The sequence below is a fragment of the Nelumbo nucifera genome, chromosome 6 (assembly GCF_055504915.1).
Source record: "Nelumbo nucifera cultivar China Antique chromosome 6, China Antique-T2T, whole genome shotgun sequence".
NCBI classification, from domain to species: domain Eukaryota; kingdom Viridiplantae; phylum Streptophyta; class Magnoliopsida; order Proteales; family Nelumbonaceae; genus Nelumbo; species Nelumbo nucifera.
In genome coordinates, this window is record NC_142654.1 from 17,709,021 (window position 1) to 17,727,423 (window position 18,403).

Sequence of the window (18,403 nt, forward strand, 5' to 3'; positions counted from 1 at the left end):
CAATAAGTTCATTCAAATGTTTTATTTTGAAAATTTACAGAATAATGATGAACAAAATAGTTTTTTTCCATCTTTTCATTAACTGACACTAATAATAAGGAGGATATAGTCGATTGTCATAAAATTTAAGGATATTTAAGACACAATAGGGATAAAATTAGTTAATTTCGTAAAACTTAGGGTACTTTAAGAAATTTTCCCTTCGAATGTAAAAAGCTAGTTTCTCTTATCGAGCTTCTATTCTCGTCTATAGCTGATAACCAGGTAAGGTTTCTTCTCATTTTTTTGGGTAAAATACAAAAACCTCCCCTGAAGTTTCTAACAATCATAAAAACCTCCTCTATAATTTCACTTTAATAAAAATATATTTAAAGAATTTGACAAAAACCTCCCTTCCGTCACTAATTCAGACAGAAAACCATTAAATTACAAAAATGCCCCTGATTAATCGTTAGGGCATCATTAAAATATTTCAACATACTGGAATTGTAAAATTTTCAAAACATTGGTTCCTAATTGAGTTTTAAAGAAGCTTATTCAGTAGTTCATTTTGTTCCAACAATCGAATACCAGTGGCTTAAACAGGTGGTAGGAGTCATGGCATTACAAGAACGATTTTTGTTGGCAGTCTGGCGAGTGTAGAAGCCATGAAAATGCTTGCCAAGTTTTTAGCTGATGGCTTGCAAAAGGGACGGGTGAAGAGAGGAAGAAGGTCGCTTATGAGATTCAGTTACTTGTAAAATCAAGCATATTCAACATGTCTTGCTTGACAGATGCAACGCAATCCCCAGTTTATTAAAGCTTCTATCCACGACTAGTCCATCAATACAAGAGAATGCCATGGCAGCCCTGTTGAACCTTTCCAAACATTCCAAAAGCAAAATGTTAATTGTCAAGAACAATGGGTTGGGATTGATTTTGGACGTTCTAAGAGGAGAAATTACAAAACATTCTAGCAGTTGCTACATTTTTTTTGTATCTTTAGTTGAGGAGGACGAGAAACTAATTGGAGAGATGCCAAATGCAATCTCTTCCTTGTAGAGCTGATGAGGATTGGAACAGCTCGTGGGAAGAAGAATGCTTATGAGGAGAAAGCAAACCACCACTACTGAGATTTGCAGCGGTGGTCAAAAGAAACAAAGGAAGGGAAAACATAAAGAAGAAGAAGAAACAAAAGATTGGGAAGAAGATAAAGAAAGGAAGAGAGAAATAAACAAAAAAAATAGGAGAGGGAAGAGAAGAGCGGAGAGAAAGAGAGAGCTTTGATGAGGTTGTCGTTGCTAGTTGCCGAAACTTTGTTCACTACCGCTGTGAAGAAGATGAATTGTGCCTTTTGGTTGCTTTGGCTTGATGGAAGAGAGGACGGACAATGGGGACGGAGAAGAGAGGTGGAGAAAGAAGAAATCAAGGACAAAAACCAGTGAGGGGAGATTGGGGGAAGGATTTCTTATCATTCCCTTGTTCTGCAACAAGAGGAAGGGGAAGCAAGGGCAATTCCAGTATTTTGAAATATTTTAATGATGCCCTAATGATTAATCAGCGGCACTCTTGTAATTTTAATGGTTTTCCATCTAGGTTAGTGACGAAAGGGAGGTTTTTGTTGAATTCTTTAAAAAATCAGGGGAGGTTTTATTAAAGTGAAACTATAGTGGAGGTTCTTATGATTGTTAGAAACTTTTGGGGAGGCTTTTGTATTTTACCTTTTTTGGATAAATTTTTTAAACTACCCTTATGGTTTAACTAATTGACTAAGTGTATCCTTACTGTTTAAAAATTGACTAACACTACTCCTATTGTTTTTGACAATTGACTAATACTTTCCTTACCGTTAGCACCCGTTAACAAAAAGACAAAAAATACTATTTTACCCTTTATTCTTCTTCAAATTTTCAAAATAAAATAGAGAAAAAGAATTTTGGACTCATCCTGAATCGTTTCCCATCAACATTTCCTCTGATTATACCCACAGAAATCAATTAATCCTCATTAAGAATTAATCCCTCCCACAAAATAGCTTGTCTATGTCTAACCATAACAAAATGGCGAGAAAGGAAATTAACCCTCCTACCATTCAAATTATTTCCTTAAATAGTTAAGTGGTAAAGATTCAGCAACATTCCCAAACTTTAAACCAGGCCTCAAAACCCAAACATCGAATTCTAAGAAAAACCCAAATTAAGTGTAACTTGTATGAAAATAGGGGAAAATTAAAAAAAAAAAGAGCACCGAAGCTAGAATCCAAAAATAGTACACCAAATCCAGCAAATAGTCCAAAAACCTTTGAAGGTTGTCAGCACTGCAAAGGCCGAAAAGAACCAGGTGAGTGTTCTCCGTCTCACCGGCCCCATTAAATAACGACTTACCGAAAAGAAAAAAAAGAAAAAAAACAAACAAATCGATCATAGAAAACACAATTGAAGAAGGAAAACACCCAAAATATATCAGGACAGAATCTTGAGCTTGCCTAATGCTAGAAGGTGAGGACGTTGGACTTAACAGCACAACCAGGTGGGCCATAGTCATAAAGACCAGGAACACCATGATACATGTTGAAGGAGGGGATGTAGACCAAGCGCCGCTCTAATGTATTAACGGCAGCTTGGCGGAAAGCATCCCAGTTAACAGTGTTATGTCGTCGTCGCTGCTAACGATGGCGTGGAGTTGCCTTTCAACGGAGGCCTTCTCCAAAAATAGCATGAGTTTACCTGTGTCAATGCTAAATCGTCCGACGATGGAGTTGATGTTTGTCTGACGGACAAACTAGAGCAGACGACTGTAATGAGGGAGAAATGCAATCTGTGGAGAGGTGCAGTAGAGGGTTGAGTTCCAATAGGGTTGGAAGTTATAATAAGGGTAAATTAGGTATTTTTTTAAATTATAAGGGTGTACATTTGAATGGTTTATAACGTAACCTTAACGTAAGAGAAGTATTAATCAATTTTCAAACAATTAATTAGTTAAGAGTTTAAGAAATTCATTCTTTTTTTAGCGTAAAATATAAAAACCTCCCTTAAAATTTTTGATAATCATAAAAACCTTCTCTATAGTTTTATTTTAACAAAAATCTCCCTTTTACTTAAAAAAAATCAACAAAAACCTCCTTCCGTCAAGATAAAAAACGTTAAATCAGTGATATTTTTTCAAAATACCTATGATGGAAACCATCCACAGGCAACTCTATCGTGGGCTTAAACATGACGAAGACAGAAAATCTCGTGCTCTTCGACAGAAACAATGGAGCCGTTTGGTAGTAGAAGGGTAGAGGCTCATAGCCAGCATCTCATCTTCGAACTGGTCTACAAGTGTCCTATCACTTTTCGTTACTAGCAATGAAGCTGTCTGGTTTGTTTGCTCTTCGAACTGGTCTACAGGTGTCCTAGTAATGGCTTGTTTGCTCTTCGAACTGGTCTACAGGTGTCCTAGTAATGGCTTGTTTGCTCTTCGAACTGGTCTACAAGTGTCCTACATGTGTCCTAGTAATGGTTTGTTTGCTCTTGCTCTAAATGCAGGACCGAGCCATGTTAGATTCCTGAATGGAAATCTCTCTCTACATATTGTCTGCCGAGCCATGCCAGCCTGATGATACAATTCCTGTGAAACCAACAACCTTGATACAGTACATTAAATTCGGGTCAGATGGGTATCTGAGAGTTTACGTGTGGAACTCGACCTCAGGGTGGACAGAAGTGGGCGATCTTCTGACAAAAGATTTATCTGATGGAGAGTGTAGCTACCCAACTGTTTGTGGGATTACGGTATTTGCTCAATTGGGCAGTGCAGTTGTCTTGGAGGAACTGGTAGCAACCATAGCTATTTTAGGCAATTAAGTGATAGGCAACCGGATCTCGGTTGCTCCAAAATTACTCCATTTCTTGTGAAGCTTCTGAAAATCACAATTTTCAAGAGTTAAAGGATGTTACTTACTTAATCTTTTTCATCAGTGATGCAAACACAACTGGAACGAGTTTGGAGAATTGTAGGCAGGCATGCTTGAATAACTACTGTTCTTGCAAGGTTGTTTTGTTTTTGCATCATACCAATGCTTCCGCAAGTAGTTGCTTTTTGCCAACCAAACTTTTTTCATTGATGAACAATGATAAGAACAAATATAAGTATAATATGTCTGCATTCATTAAGGTGCAAATACCAAATGTTTCTTCTGCCCCATCCCTTCTTCTTGAAAAGAAAACAAGCCAGACTGCAATAATATTAGGATCTAGTCTTGCAGCTCTGCAGTTTGTATCTTGATTATTCTTTATAGAAAAAAAAAATGAGGAGGGGAAATATGAGGAGGATGACTTACATCAAGTACCAGAATTGCCCAACCCAGGAGATTCTCTTATCAAGATCTCAAAGATGCAACAGAGAATTTTTGTAAAAAGCTTGGGGAAGGAGGATTTGGATCGATTTTTGAAGGGACTCCCGGAAATGGCACAAAAGTTGCAGTGAAGTGTTTGGGTGGTTTGGGTCAAGTCAAGGAATCGTTAAAAGCTCTTTCGATGCAGGAAGTATGCATAGTATGAAATTGTTCCTTCTTCCAAATCAGGTCCCAGGTTCATGACGATTCCTTCCCCTAAACTCAAAAGTAACGGGAAAAGGTCGGTATTGGTATTACCAATATTCGCACCATTCCCGTAGTTGTCACTGGAGTTGTATGTCACGGGCTTCATTTTTCTCCACATCTATGCAGCACTTGTATATCGAAATCGAATGCCGCCAATCGCTCCAGTGAAGAAATTGACCAATCGGATAAAGCATGGCCGTCGTCCGGTGAAGAATCATCGACCAACAGGATGAAGCACGGTCATCGTCCGGTGAATAATCATCGCCGAAAGATGTACAAAATATTCCGGGAAGTGAAAGATTTTGATAATTCTTCCTCGTTATGCTCATCTTTAGATTGCATAAAATATGAAACTACGATAATAAGAGGGGGCAAAGGGCATTTTAGTCAAAATAGGTGTGCAATAACTCTTAAAGGGGTAAAATAGGTATTTTAAAAAAACTATCATGGGTTTAACGTTTTCCGTTTTGATCATCGACGGAAGAGAGGTTTTTATTGATTTTTATAAAAATAAAGGGAGGTTTTTGTTAAAGTAAAATTATAGGAAAGGTTTTTGTGATTGTCAAAAACTTCAAGGGAGGTTTTTGTATTTTACCTTTTTTTTATATAACAGGTTTCTTCTCATTTCGTTTAACGATCAATCCTCTTTTTCCTTTTTTTATTTTTTTTTATCGTTACGATATATCAACCATAATTTGTTTTTGTTCTGCGATTCAACCTGGCTAATCGAGCTTCTCTTCTCCTCTTCTCCAACTAGCGGCGGCAACTTCTCCTTGACCGATAAACAGGTAAGGTACTTTTTCATTTCGTTTTTTTTTTCTTCTGTCGTTTTTTCGGTCCAGCAATCCTCTTTGGTTTTTGTTTTGTTCGTATACTCTGTTTCGATCGACCATTTTTTTTTTTTTAATGTTGGGTTTTCACAAGTTTGAAGTTGGATCTGCGTCCAGGTTGGTTATACGTTGGTTTTTTGTTTTTCGTTTTGCCCCAAATCCTTTATTTGTTTTGAATTCGAATCTCTGTTATTTTGCCCTAATCTCTAGCAATGTAAATGATTGGAAAACACTGTATTCTCATTCTCAACATGCTATGGAGTAGAAAACACTTTGTGTCATTGTCTCAAGGAAAGCATTCTTTATCTGTTATTTCTTAGAAGAATCATTAAGGTCTCAAAACAATTTTAATGTATTAGCACTCAAATTGACTTGCCAGTAAATTTGGATTCTTATCTGAATAGAGGAAGAGTTTAATATATACTTCAAACTTGGTGCGTATGGGAGACTTATGAAGTAAAATCTTGCAAAGAAGGGAGGGTAGGAAGGTTGTGCAAGAGAAGAAGGAAGACATTGAGAAAGGGAAAAGGATACTATAGTTATTTCCGTTTTTTCAGGTACAAGTTTTTTTACCGTTTGGAAGATCTCACACTTTCGGTCCTCCATTAACATCATCACTCGCGTGTCTAACAACCACATACTCCAAAATTGGGGTCTGAGGTACCTGACGCACACTAGGTACGTTATCTTCCTCCTCCTCCTTTCACTTTCCTCCTTAAAAGTTGTGTATGATCTATCATTGTGTTAGTTGGATGGAAAAATACATTCTTAAGTAGAGATTTGTAACTTGCAAGAGGAGATGTATATGTTGCCTCCTTTCGGTTTCAACAGTCTAGGAGATGATGGCAATGTGTGTCATCTCAAGATGTCAACTTGTGGGATAACACAATCTCCAAGAGCCTTGTTTGATCAGTTCAGGGATGTAGTCAAGGATTGATTATTTTCAATCAAATTGTTGATCATAAACTCCTTATCAAGAGAAAGAGATCTTCTTTGGCAGTTGTGTTAGTGTATGTGGATGATATTGTAATCATAGCCTCATGTGTATTAATTATGTTGAGATTTTGTAGCTAAAAAATTCTCAAGAAGTTAATTTGTGGGTTCCTTGGAAACTTGCCGCTCGAATCTCACCAGATAGACAAAACCCTAGATGTATCAGGCAAAGTGACTTAGAGGCAGCATAGAAGGATTCAGTCTCAGGCGAAGAAGGTACAAGTGTTATTGATTCAGAAGATATTGTAAGCCTGGGGAGTGTAGATTTAACTCGTTCAATGAGTCTCCTGGAAGCGGACAATCATCAAATTGAGCTTCTCTTTTCTAAGGAAGCAGTAGAAGGCATTAAGGAAGTTGGGGAGGACGCCGTAGCTATGAACGACCGTACAATAATTAAGAGATCAATAGAGATACCTCTAGCCTTCCACAATAGACTCAGGAATAGGAAATGGGTTTAGACTGGAACTTGACCTTTGAAACCCTTGATCCGAAGATAGGTCCCTCGACTCCCACTCAAGCAGGTAACTTTGTCCTTTTCGTTTTGGCTGTTGATGTGTGTATTGTGCTTGTAACAAATATTCTAACATCCCAGTTGAATAGACCAGAGCAGGAAGGGAGGTGTGAATTAGGAGCTATGAGTAGTGAGAATGTGAGATGGGTTTGATCCTAAAGAAGAAGCAAGAGGAGTTGGAAGGATTATGGAACCAAATTTGTGCCTTATTGGAGGAGTATAAGAAGAAGGAAGAGGAATTAGAGTCACCTTACAAGACTAGTGTGGGGGAGAGGAGAAAACTCCAGCTAGGAAGCCTAGGACATGACAACCTATAATCTCTTAGGTTATAGAAGAATTGGCAGGTGAAGGAGAGTCGATTAATGTGAAGGAACAAAAAATGAAATGCAAAAAGAAGAAGAGATCAAAGGTGGAAAAATTAATTTCTGATATTGAGGGAGACATTGAGTTCAATGGCAAAGGAAAGAGGAGGAAGGTTCCATGTTAAGGAAGCCTCAAGCTTAAAGAGGGACCTACAGCTAGTGTGTGGCTAGACGAAGATTATTAGCTAGAATGTGAGAGGCTTGGGAGTGCAAGGAAAAGAAGGGTGGTTAAGGACCTCCTAAGGAGAGAGAGAGAGAGAGAGACCTAGCATAATTTTATTGCAGGAAGCTAAGTTGCAGAGTTAGACAAGAGATGGGTGAGAAGTGTGTGGAAATCTAGGGGAGTGAATTGGACTCGGGCTCCTTCTTGGGGAGCCTCTAGAGGTTTAGTTGCTATGTGGAGAGAGGATGTGGTGGAATCAATAGAGTAACTCATAGGAAGGTTTTCTATGTCATTCAAATTGAAAAACTTGGACGATGGTTTTACTTGGGTCTTAACTAATACGTATGGACCAAATAATTATAGAGAGAGGAACAAATTGTAGGAGGAATTGTATGGAATCAATGGGTTATGGGATGGTCCTTGGTGTCTAGGAGGAGAATTTAATGTCATCAAATTTTGCAATGAGTCCAATAACCCTTGAGGTGTGGTCACAACGATCATGAGAAAATTCAATGATATCATTAATACTTGTTGGTTGAAAGAGATCTCATTGTTGGAAGCTAGTTACACATGGCCCAATTTTTAGGAAAACCTTCTTTGCTCTAAACTAGATAGATTTCTCTTCAATGAAGGGTGAAATAACCATTAGAGGGATTTGGTGGCTAGGGCTTTTCCTAGAGCAACCTCTAATCATTGCCCTATCCAGCTAGGCCAAGAACTCTTAGGATTCGAACCTTGCTCTTTTAGATTTGAAAAGGCTTCATTGCTATCCCAAATTGAGGAGCTCAATATTAAAGAACCACAAGGGACTTTGGATGAGAAGGGAAAGAGCATTGAGAAGAAAACTCAAGAAAGATTTGGAAGATGCTCTTTTGAGAGAAGAGATCACTTGGAAACAAAAGGCTAGGCATAAATGGATAAAGGAAGGAGATGGGAGTACTAAGTACTTTCATGTCTTAGCTAATGAAAGTAAGAGGAAGAACTTTATGGCAAAATTGGAAGTTGATGGTGAAGAGATTACAAATCAGGAAGAAATAGTAGGGAGATTTGTGGATCATTTTCAAGTCTTTGTTGATGAGGCCTTTGAATAATAGGTCCGGGATGGAAGGATTCGATTGGCCAAGGTTAAGTGAGGAGAGTGTGAATTGGTTGGAAAGGGATTTTGAGGAAGAGGAGATTAGATAGGCAATGTTCCTAATGGTAGATCAAAAGCTCTTGGCCTGAATGGTTTTATCATGGCTTTTTATCAGGATTGTTGGGATGTGGTGAAAGAAGACTTAGTTGGGGTCTTTAGGGAGTTTGTCAATAGACATCAAGTGAGTTGGGGAGTCAATGCCACCTTCTTGGCCCTAACTCCTAAAAAGATATATGCAAGTCACCCTAGGATTTCAAACCGATTAGTCTGATAACAAGTACCTACAAATTCTTGGCTAAGGTTTTTCTTTGAGGCTAAAAGCAATATTACCTCCTTTAATAAGCTAAACTCAAGGGGCCTTTGTGCAAGGGAGACAAATAGTTGATCAAATACTAATAGCCAATGAATGTGTGGAGGAAATGAGGAGGTTAGGCTAACAAGGTGTTTTTTTTGTAAATTAGACCTTGAGAAGGCTTATGACTTGGTGGATTGGAGTTTTACTAATTGAGGTCCCAAGGAATTGTGGCTTTGGTGATAGGTGGTGCAATTGAGTGAAGAGTTGCATTAGTTTCACTCACTTTTCAGTGTTGGTAAATGGTGTGGTTAAGGACTTATTTCCAACCTCTAGAGGATTAAGGCAGGGAGACCCCATCCCCCCCCCCCCCTTTCTTTATCCTTGTAGTAGATGTTTTCAATAGGCTACTCTCAAAGGTAGATAGGGAAGAGACAATAAGAGGTTGGAGAATAGGAAGGAATAGAGTCCCAATGACTCATCTCCAATTTTCTGATGATATTATTTTTAGGGGGGGGAGGGCTAAAAAAGTGAGGAATCTTAAAGATTTGTTTAATTACTTTGACTCAAACCTGAAGACAAACCTGGAGAAGAGCAGCATGGTAGGGATAAACTTTGATGAAGGGTTATTGAGTCTATGGCAGAATGTTTAAGTTGTCATGCCGCCTCTTGGCCTCTATCTTATGTTGGGCTTTCTCTAGTGGCTAACCTAATCCAATCCTTGAAAACTTTGAAAACAAAAACTAGCGGCTTGGAAAAAGGGTTATATCTCTCTAGGAGGTAGAGCATCTTCTAACCTAAGGAGATTATAAGATTGTTATGGGCTGGTTAACGGACCCAGGCTCAGTGATTTGGTGCTACAATGGTTTCCTAAAGAAGGCAAGCTGGTTAACAAGTAACATGATTGTTAGCTCACATTGGGGAAGCAGGTCAGCAAATGCTTTGGCTGATTATTTTGATAAACAAGGGGTATTGAGAACATCTAAGTAAACATTGTAATGCTTTGTTTCTAGTGCATTGTTGGTTTACTTTCAAGGGAGGTCACACCTCGTGCCTCTCCTTGGGGTGCTTGTAACTTTTCTTATATATTGTTAATAAATCATTTTTCAATTATCAAAAAAAAATGATAGAAAGGAATTGATAAAAAAAATTGAGATAAAGGAACTAGGAAAATTGGATTTTTTTTTTAATATCATAGTGCAAGTTTATTAAAGTATTAAACCTCTTGAAGGAAATTGGGAAATTGGGAGTTAAACTTCTTGATACTCTAATTAGCTTAAACCATTAGCTGAGTGTGGATCAAGGATAGCTCCTTGAGGACAAAGGAAAATTTCAGAGGCTTAATTGGATATCTAGTGAGATAGCATTGAGAATCCAATGGGAAAGAAGGTTGGTTAATGGAATGGAAGATGCTCTAGCGAACAAGTGGTGATTAGGGACCAATTGTGTTGGGTTTTGTAATCTTCCTGGATAGAGAGGAACGAGAGAGAAGAGGAGAGGAGAGGAGAAGAGACGAGAGAGAGGGAGATTTGATTGGGAAAACAAAAAACTATTGCTGGCCCATCCCAGCATAACATTTATATTGACTTAATGTAAAGAATAAGAGGAAAATACAATTATTTCCCTAGCAACTCCCTACTAACAAACAAATAAGAAGAAAATAAAAGGCACATGCTAACAGCATATCAGGCTGACAGCATGCTACCAACAACTGTAAAATAAAAATAAACAACTCTCACAACACTCCCCCTCAAGTTGGGTTGAATATGTCTATCATGCCCAGCTTGTCACATAACTCATTGTGCTGAGAGTATGAAAGTCTTTTTGTGAGGATATCAGCAAGTTGTTCATTGGAATTGACATAAGGGATGCAGATTTCACTTTTTTCCAATTTTTCCCTTATGAAGTGTTTGTCCACTTCAATGTGCTTGGTCCTCTCATGTAGGACAAGATTATTGGCGATGTTTATGGCTGCCTTGTTGTCACAGTAAAGAGACATAGGATTATGAACAGCAACTCCAAGCTCCCCTAGAAGGTTCTTTAGCCAAAGAACTTCAGCCACCCCATGTGCCATAGCTCTATATTCCGCTTCAGCACTTGACCTTGCTACCACACTTTGTTTCTTGCTTTTCCAGGTCACTAGATTTCCTCCCGCGAATGTGCAATACCCACTTGCCGACTTTCTATCATCCACAACACCTGCCCAATCAGCATCTATAAAGACTTCCACCTTTAGGTGATTATGTTTATTGAATATTTGACTTGTCCCTGAATACTTTTTTAAGTAAATGACTCTCTTTGCTGCATCCATGTGTGGTTTCTTAGGAGAGTGCATGAATTGGCTCAGGACCCCAACTGAATAGGCAATGTCTGGATGGGTCATGGACAAATAAATCAACTTTCCCACTAACCTTTAGAACTGTTTCACATCTTTCAGAGGTTCACCATCATAGTCACCCAATTTATGATCAACATCCATAGGAGTATCTGCTAGCCTTGCACCTAACTTGCCCGTGTCTTGTAACAGATCAAGGGTGTACTTTCTTTGAGAAATGAAGATGCCCTTTTTTGAGCGGGCAAATTCAATTCCAAGAAAATACTTTAGAGGACCTAGATCTTTTACTTCAAATTTATATGCAAGGAATTGTTTCAACTTTTGTATTTCTGAACTCCAATTTCCTGTAATGATGATATCATCCACATACACTATCAATACAACAACTTGTTCCCAACATCTTTTCACAAAGAGAGTGTGATCGAACGGACATTGCTTGAACCCTACTTGCTGAACTGCCATATGAAACTTACTGAACCAAGCCCTAGGAGATTGTTTTAAACCATAAAGAGACTTCCCTTGGCATAGAATCCAAGGGGTTGAACCATGTACACCTCCTCCTCTAGGTCACCATTTAGAAAGGCATTCTTTATGTCCAGTTGATGCAATTCCCAATCAAGGTTAGCAGCTAATGATAGAAGAACTCGAATTGAGTTCATCTTAGCTACTGGAGCAAATCTCTCATCATAGTCAACCTCGTACACTTGAGTGTACCCCTTGGCTACTAATCTTGCTTTTGTACCTTTCAACTGTCTCATTCGCTCTATGTTTAACTATAAACACCCACTTACACCCCACGGGGTCTTTCCCCCTTGGAAGATCCACCAATTCCCAAGAATTTTATGGAGGGCATTAATCTCCTCCTTCATAGCATCTGTCAATTCAAGGAATTTTAAGGCCTCTACAACATTTCTGGGTATAGGGATGCAATCAACTGCATATAGGAAGGCTCGGTATGAGGGGGAAATGTGATCATAGGAGACATACTGGGTAATGGGGTGTTTGGTAGTACTTGACCGGACTCCCTTTCTTTGAGCAATAGGAATGTTAAGGTCATCCACAGTAGGTGCAGGGGTATCAATAGGTGCAACAGGGTTTGGACTTACCTTCTGAGAGTCTGATGGTGTTGGTTGCTCAATGTATGGTAGTTTCACATCTCTGTCACATTGTTGATCTCTACGGCGTGTACGTTGGAAGACACGAAAGGGGGCAAGGTCCAGAATAGAAGGAAGAGAGACTTGGCGGACCTAAACTTGCTTCTCCTCTTCCACACTACTCTACCCCTAAGGAGAAGCGGGGAAGAACGGTTCAAACTCAAAAAAAGACACATCCGTAGAGACAAAAGACTTATGACTGATGGGATCAAAGCATTGGTACCCTTTTTGACAGGAGGGATACCCTAGAAAGATACAAGGAATGGACCGAGGGTCTAACTTACCATGAGACGAAGACAAATCATGGACAAAGGCACGACAACCAAATACTCTCATGGGAATGGAAAATAAAGGAGACTAGGGGAACAACAACTGATGAGGGGCCATATAGTTTAGTACTTTGGAGGGCATGCGGTTGATGACATAAGCAGCTGCAAGTATAACATCCAACCAAAACCTTTTTGGGACATTCATGTGTAACATCATCCCTCGAGCTACCTTAAGGAGGTGTTTGTTCTTTCTTTCTGCCACACCATTTTGTTGTGGTGTTTTTGCGCAAGAGCTCCTATGAATAGATCATGGGAGGCAAAGAACTCATTGAGCTCACCATGAAAGTATTCATTTGCATTATCTGATTGAAAGATCTGTATTTCAACATGGAACTGCGTAAATACCATCCTCTGGAAGTCTTTCACAATCTTTGGAACTTCATCTCTGCTATGCATGGGAAATACCCATGTATAGCGGGAGAAGTAATCAATCAATGTGATAAAGTACTTATATCCTCCATAAGAGATTATAATAGTAGCCCCCCATACATCAGAATACACAATATGAAAAGGAAAACTAGATCTTTTATTACTTGAATGAAAAGTTGTTTTCTACATTATTTGCTCAATTGACGCATTTGACACTGGAAATCTGACACTGAACATGACTTAAATAAAACTGGAAACAAAGACTTTACTATTTCAAATGAAACATGACCTAACCGACTATGCCACTAAAAAATTTGACTCTTATTTGACTAAATATATGATTCTGAGGACGACACCGAGAGACCAGCTTTGTTGTCGAGAATGTAGGGACCATTCACTAGACTCCCTCTACCAATCGTCCTCCCAGAAGTTAGATCCTGAACAACACATGAGCCAGGAAAAAAGGTTATACTACAGTTTAAAGAATTTGTAATGCTATTGATTGAAAGCAAATTTATAGGAAGTTGAGGGACATGCAATACACAATTCAGGTTAAGGCCATGGGGAAGGGATATTGATCCTTGGCTTGCAATGGAGGAGAATGATCCATCTCCAAGCCTCACTTTATCCCTTCCTGACAAAAGGTTATAAGTTTGAAACAAGTTTGACTTACCGGTCATGTGGTTAGAGGCCCCTGATGACCCAAGGGGAGTCAATGGTAGTGGTAACATGGAACGCAGAGGCCGCATTACTTGATGTAGACGTGAATGAGGTAGGAGTACCAGTAACTGAATTATCCATCTGTCGCAAAGCCCTACCATATGACTCCAAGTGGTCTCTGAAGGAATTCATGATATCTTCCTTGGGGTCAGAACCAATCAAGTGTTCCCGTGTAGTACCAACAAACTGAGTATCCTTGGTTGCCACATGTGCTGCATTATGTGTTATATTCTGCTTCTTCTAACCTCGCATTTTACCCTGTTCTTGGTTCTTCACTGCCCACTTGGGCTTTCTGTGAATCTCCCAACATGTGTCACGAGTATGTCTCGAGCGCCAACAGTGGGTACAAAACAACTTATCTTTATCATCAGCCTTCTTGGAGTCACTTTTCTTGCCCATATTGTTATTACCCATTGCAGCCAATGCTACTTGTTGCTTCCCCTCAATTGTAACCATCACACTCTACCTACTTTCCTCAAATTGAACAAGAGCATACACCTGTTGAACCGAAGGCAACTCTTTACTTCCTAAGATCTGAACTCTCAAGGGTTCGTAAGTGGGGTTGAGTCCCAACAAGAATGCAAAAACACGCTTCTGAGAAACCAGTTTCTTATAGGCCTTAGCATCACCATCATGTTTCCATTCTATAGTCTGATAGTAATCCAATTCCTTCCACACTGAAGTAAGGGCTGAATAATAGGCAGATAAACTATGGTTCCCCTGCTTACAGGTTGAGGATTCAGCTTGCAACTGGTAAATCTTGGCATAATGCCTTTGCTCAGAATAGGTGGTTCTGGCATGTTCCCAAATCTCACTAGCGGTGTCTACCCACATAAAGTTCTTTTTCACATCGGGTTCCATGGCTGCAAGGAACCAAGACATCACCATACTGTTTTCTTGGTCTCACCTATCATGTTCAGCTGTCTCACACTTGGTTCTTTCACCCTTCCATTTATATGTCCAGCTTTTCCCGTTGCTGTTACATAAAGTTTCACACTTTTAGCCCACTCCAGGTAGTTGAGGCCATTTAGAGGGGTAATTGGCATGGGGTTGGTGTAACCCCAGGACTGATCCTACACAATCAGAATGCTAAACCCCCAAGAATTCTACTTCTGGAATGAGGGAAAAAAACACTGTTGAAATCAGTCCAGCAAGTAGGCTAATTCCACTACAGCAACCAGTAATCAGTTCAGTAATGATTCGGCCATTAGAGCATTAGAACTATAGCCCAGAAATCAGTTCAGTTCAGGTTCGGCCATTAGAACATTAGGACTACAGCCCAGAAATCAGTTCAGTTCAGGTTCAGGGCATTAGAAAAGCCCAGAAATCAGTTACAGTTCAACTACAGCACATACTCCTGTCTAAAAAAAAAACTTTACTCCTGTCTAACACTTGTACGAAGGTGTAAATCAAAAAACCAAGGCTTCACTGCATTGGCCACAGAGGAAAAAAAAGGAATACATACCCCTGTCAAGGTGCAAACCCAGAAACTTATTCTCACTGCATCGAACTGTCCAGCATCTGTTCCAAGGTGCAAACCCAGAAAACCCAGAAACAAACTCTCACTGCATCGAACAAGGGGAAGAAGGGTGTTTACAGCATTGCCCTTCTTCTACCAGGGCTTCCTTGGTGTTACGACCAAGGGGGACCCCAAAGAAAACAGTGGCTAGTAGCCTGAAGCCTGATCAGTCTGATTAGGTTTCTTTGTCCTCCACACGTCCAAGAGATCACGAGAGAAAGAAAGGAGATTCTTTACCGCCCAGAACCTGGCTCTGATACCATGTAATCTTCCTGGATAGAGAGAAACGAGAGAGAAGAGAAGAGAAGAGAGAGGAGAAGAGACGGGAGATTTGATTGGGAAAACAAAAAACTATTGCTGGCCCATCCCAGCTTAACATTTATATTTGACTTTGACTTAATGTAAAGAATAAGAGGAAAATACAATTATGCCCCTGGCAACTCTCTACTAACAAACAAATAAGAAGAAAATAGAAGGCACATGCTGACAGCATCTCAGGCTGACAGCATGCTACCAACAACTGTAAAATAAAAGTAAACAGCTCTCACAACAGGTTCAATTGTAATTTTGGGTTTGCTGCTAAGGAAAGGTTGCACGTCAGGCATCTCCTTCAGCAGTTGTATCTTTTGTGATTTCTCTTCTTAATTAATTTGCTCTATTTTACTTATGGGAAAAATAAAAAAGGACAAGGAATATTTCAGAGGCTTATAGGATGATTACTTTATCATTGCCTATGCACCAAGTGTGATTAGTTAGTACATGCATTGTTACACTTATTTCATCTAGAAACATCAGAAGGAATCACCATATTTGAATTTGTGAGAATCAATATTTAGAAAAGACATGGTAAAAAACAAACTTACAAGTATTGGACAAGCTGAGTATGAAATAGCTATGCTCAGCTTGAGGGGGACTATCAAAGTGCATATATGCCCACATAAGGGCAAGCTTGTAATTTTACTTTACATTGAGATATTTATTTATACCCTGTTAATTGTCTGCGAGAGTTAATTGCGAACTCAACCTTTCCCTCCCTTCTACTTCTCTATTTGCAATCACTCGTATCCAGCAAGATAAAATCCAAGTAGTACATTAGGACATGATTATGTTATCCTATTCATTTAGCCATCTGCCTCACCCATATTTATAAATGTCATCTTGTTGTTTAAGTAACAAATCTCCGGAATCACTTCCCTTCTATTGCCTTATTGAATTCCTTATTCTTTCTAAAGTCAATCTTCTAAACCTTTTTAGTCTAACTTATCCATATGATTCTATTTCTTGGATCAGGATTATGGACTGCATCAAACAGGCCCTTTGATGGCATAAATGCCACCCACAAGATATTTAGAACTAATGAATAGTTATCTAGTATACATACATGTGCACATACATATACACACCTTCACAAAAATTTTCAAGAATCTTATGAATAGCTTTGGCATGCTTAAACCAAAATATCCAAAATAAGTAAGCACATACTAGAATATCCAAAAGCGGGTCTTTTCTTAATTGAATTCAATTGAATTTGAATTAGATATCCATTAGTCTAATTGAATTGAATTGAATAGGGGAATTGATATATCCATTGCGCGAGGTGAAATTAAGTGGACTGGTTGACTCTGGTTACTATCGCTTTATTGAATTCAGATAAATAAAAGAAGTGAAAGAAAATGGCAATTGGATTGGAGAAATGTTCTCTTATGGGAATCTCTGTTAATCGTTGCTTGAGAAGCGGCATTGTATTTCATCGACAACTTCTACACAACGGCCCAGACACAGTAGAAGAGCTATTGGAGAGACACGTAGTGAAGAAAGAAAAGAGTTATGATGACGACGAAGATGAGCTTTTGGCAAGACAACGCCTCACTAGCACCCGCCGAGAGGCTCTCAGCCTCTACAGAGACATTCTCAGGGCCACCCGTTTCTTCGTATGGCCGGACTCGCGAGGCGTTTTGTGGCGAGATATCCTTAGAGAGAATGCTCGACAAGAATTTGAAGAGGCTCGATTAGAGAGGGACCCGGAGGTCATCACCAGATTACTCATTGGTGGACGAGATGCCGTTCAGGCTGCCATTGACAAGCTTGTTGAGAAGCAAAAACAACAGATAACACAAGATCAAAGAAATGGAGATCATCGATGATATTGGTAGACCTGTATGTTGTCCCAATCTATGTAAGAGATGATGTTTTCCATTTCCCTTTGTTTTCTAGATATAATGAAACAAGTTTTTTTTTTTTTTTTTTTTAAGAAACAAGGGTTTAGATTAATGTAAATCATGCATTTCTTTTCTCTGTAAATTTGTTTTTTATTTGTTATGGGGGATAAGTAATGACTATTTTTTTTCTTTGTTTTTTTCCTCCACTTTATCATCGTTTGGAAGAGAAATAATTCAAGAAAACTAATCTTGTTTGAACAATTCATAGGTGTTTCTAGGAATCAATGTTTTGTTAGTGGATGTTAAATTGAGGGGAGGTTATTGGCTGGATTTGGGAACTAAACAATACAGTAGATTTATTTATTTATTTATCTTGAGAAGCCATGATGTGAATGCTAAAATGGATGTGTGGAAAACTACAAAGGATGGGAATATGGGATTAGGAATCATGTTATCCATAGGAACCTAGGAATAGACTAAGATGGTTTGGGCATGGGCATAGAAGACTACCAACTGTGCCATTTAGAAAAAAGTGATATTACACATTGAAGGGTCTAGAAAAGCTTGGGGGTAGACCAAAAAGGGCATGGGTAAAAATAGTAAAAAATTATTTAAGCACTAATAATTTAATAGTGGATATAACTTTAAATAGAATGAATTGGCGAGACGGGATTCATGTAGCCAACCCCATGTAGTTGGGATAAGGCATGGATCCTCATCATCATCATCACGATATTGAGTAGCCAAGAATCTTAAGAAAAACATTGCGGACATCCAAATTCCAAAGGCATCAATATCATAGTGTTTGAGATACAATCAATAAGTGCTTATTTATTCAACACCTTAATTTATTCATTCAATTCAACTTTTTTGTAGATCCAACCTTTTGCATTGCATATCTGATATTTACATTTTACCAAAAAAAAATCTGATATTTACATTGATTTGAGAGGAAAGAGCGTGATGGT

The 18,403-nt window shown here is 38.8% G+C and overlaps 1 protein-coding gene and 1 long non-coding RNA gene across 8 annotated transcripts; one reads left to right on the forward strand and one right to left on the reverse strand.

Moving 5' to 3' along the window:
* The first annotated feature begins 3,563 nt into the window (after positions 1–3,563).
* On the forward strand, positions 3,564–17,641 carry EMB1793 (LYR family of Fe/S cluster biogenesis protein). 7 transcript variants are annotated; one of them, XM_010249692.3, is made up of 3 exons: positions 3,564–5,352; positions 5,952–6,072; positions 16,927–17,641. In XM_010249692.3, exon 3 carries the CDS (start codon positions 16,950–16,952, stop codon positions 17,418–17,420), a length of 471 nt encoding a protein of 156 aa, XP_010247994.1. In that variant the 5' UTR covers positions 3,564–5,352; positions 5,952–6,072; positions 16,927–16,949; the 3' UTR covers positions 17,421–17,641. The 7 variants fall into 7 exon arrangements, with proteins under 7 accessions (XP_010247994.1, XP_088746859.1, XP_010247999.1 ...); XM_010249680.3 differs by having other exon boundaries at positions 3,567–5,352; positions 16,848–17,641; XM_088890732.1 differs by lacking the exon at positions 5,952–6,072 and having other exon boundaries at positions 3,567–4,517; positions 4,691–5,352; positions 16,848–17,641.
* Positions 11,004–16,560, reverse strand: LOC148790635 (uncharacterized). Its single transcript, XR_016077862.1, has 2 exons — positions 13,711–16,560; positions 11,004–13,474 (listed from the first exon to the last, which is right to left on the reverse strand). It is a non-coding gene; the product is annotated as an uncharacterized LOC148790635 (long non-coding RNA).
* Positions 17,642–18,403: the final 762 nt, after the last annotated feature.

Excerpts from the sequence above, each read along its gene's own strand:
- EMB1793 (XM_088890733.1), top strand. The coding sequence starts at position 16,950 with ATGGCAATTGGATTGGAGAAATGTTCTCTTATGGGAATCTCTGTTAAT.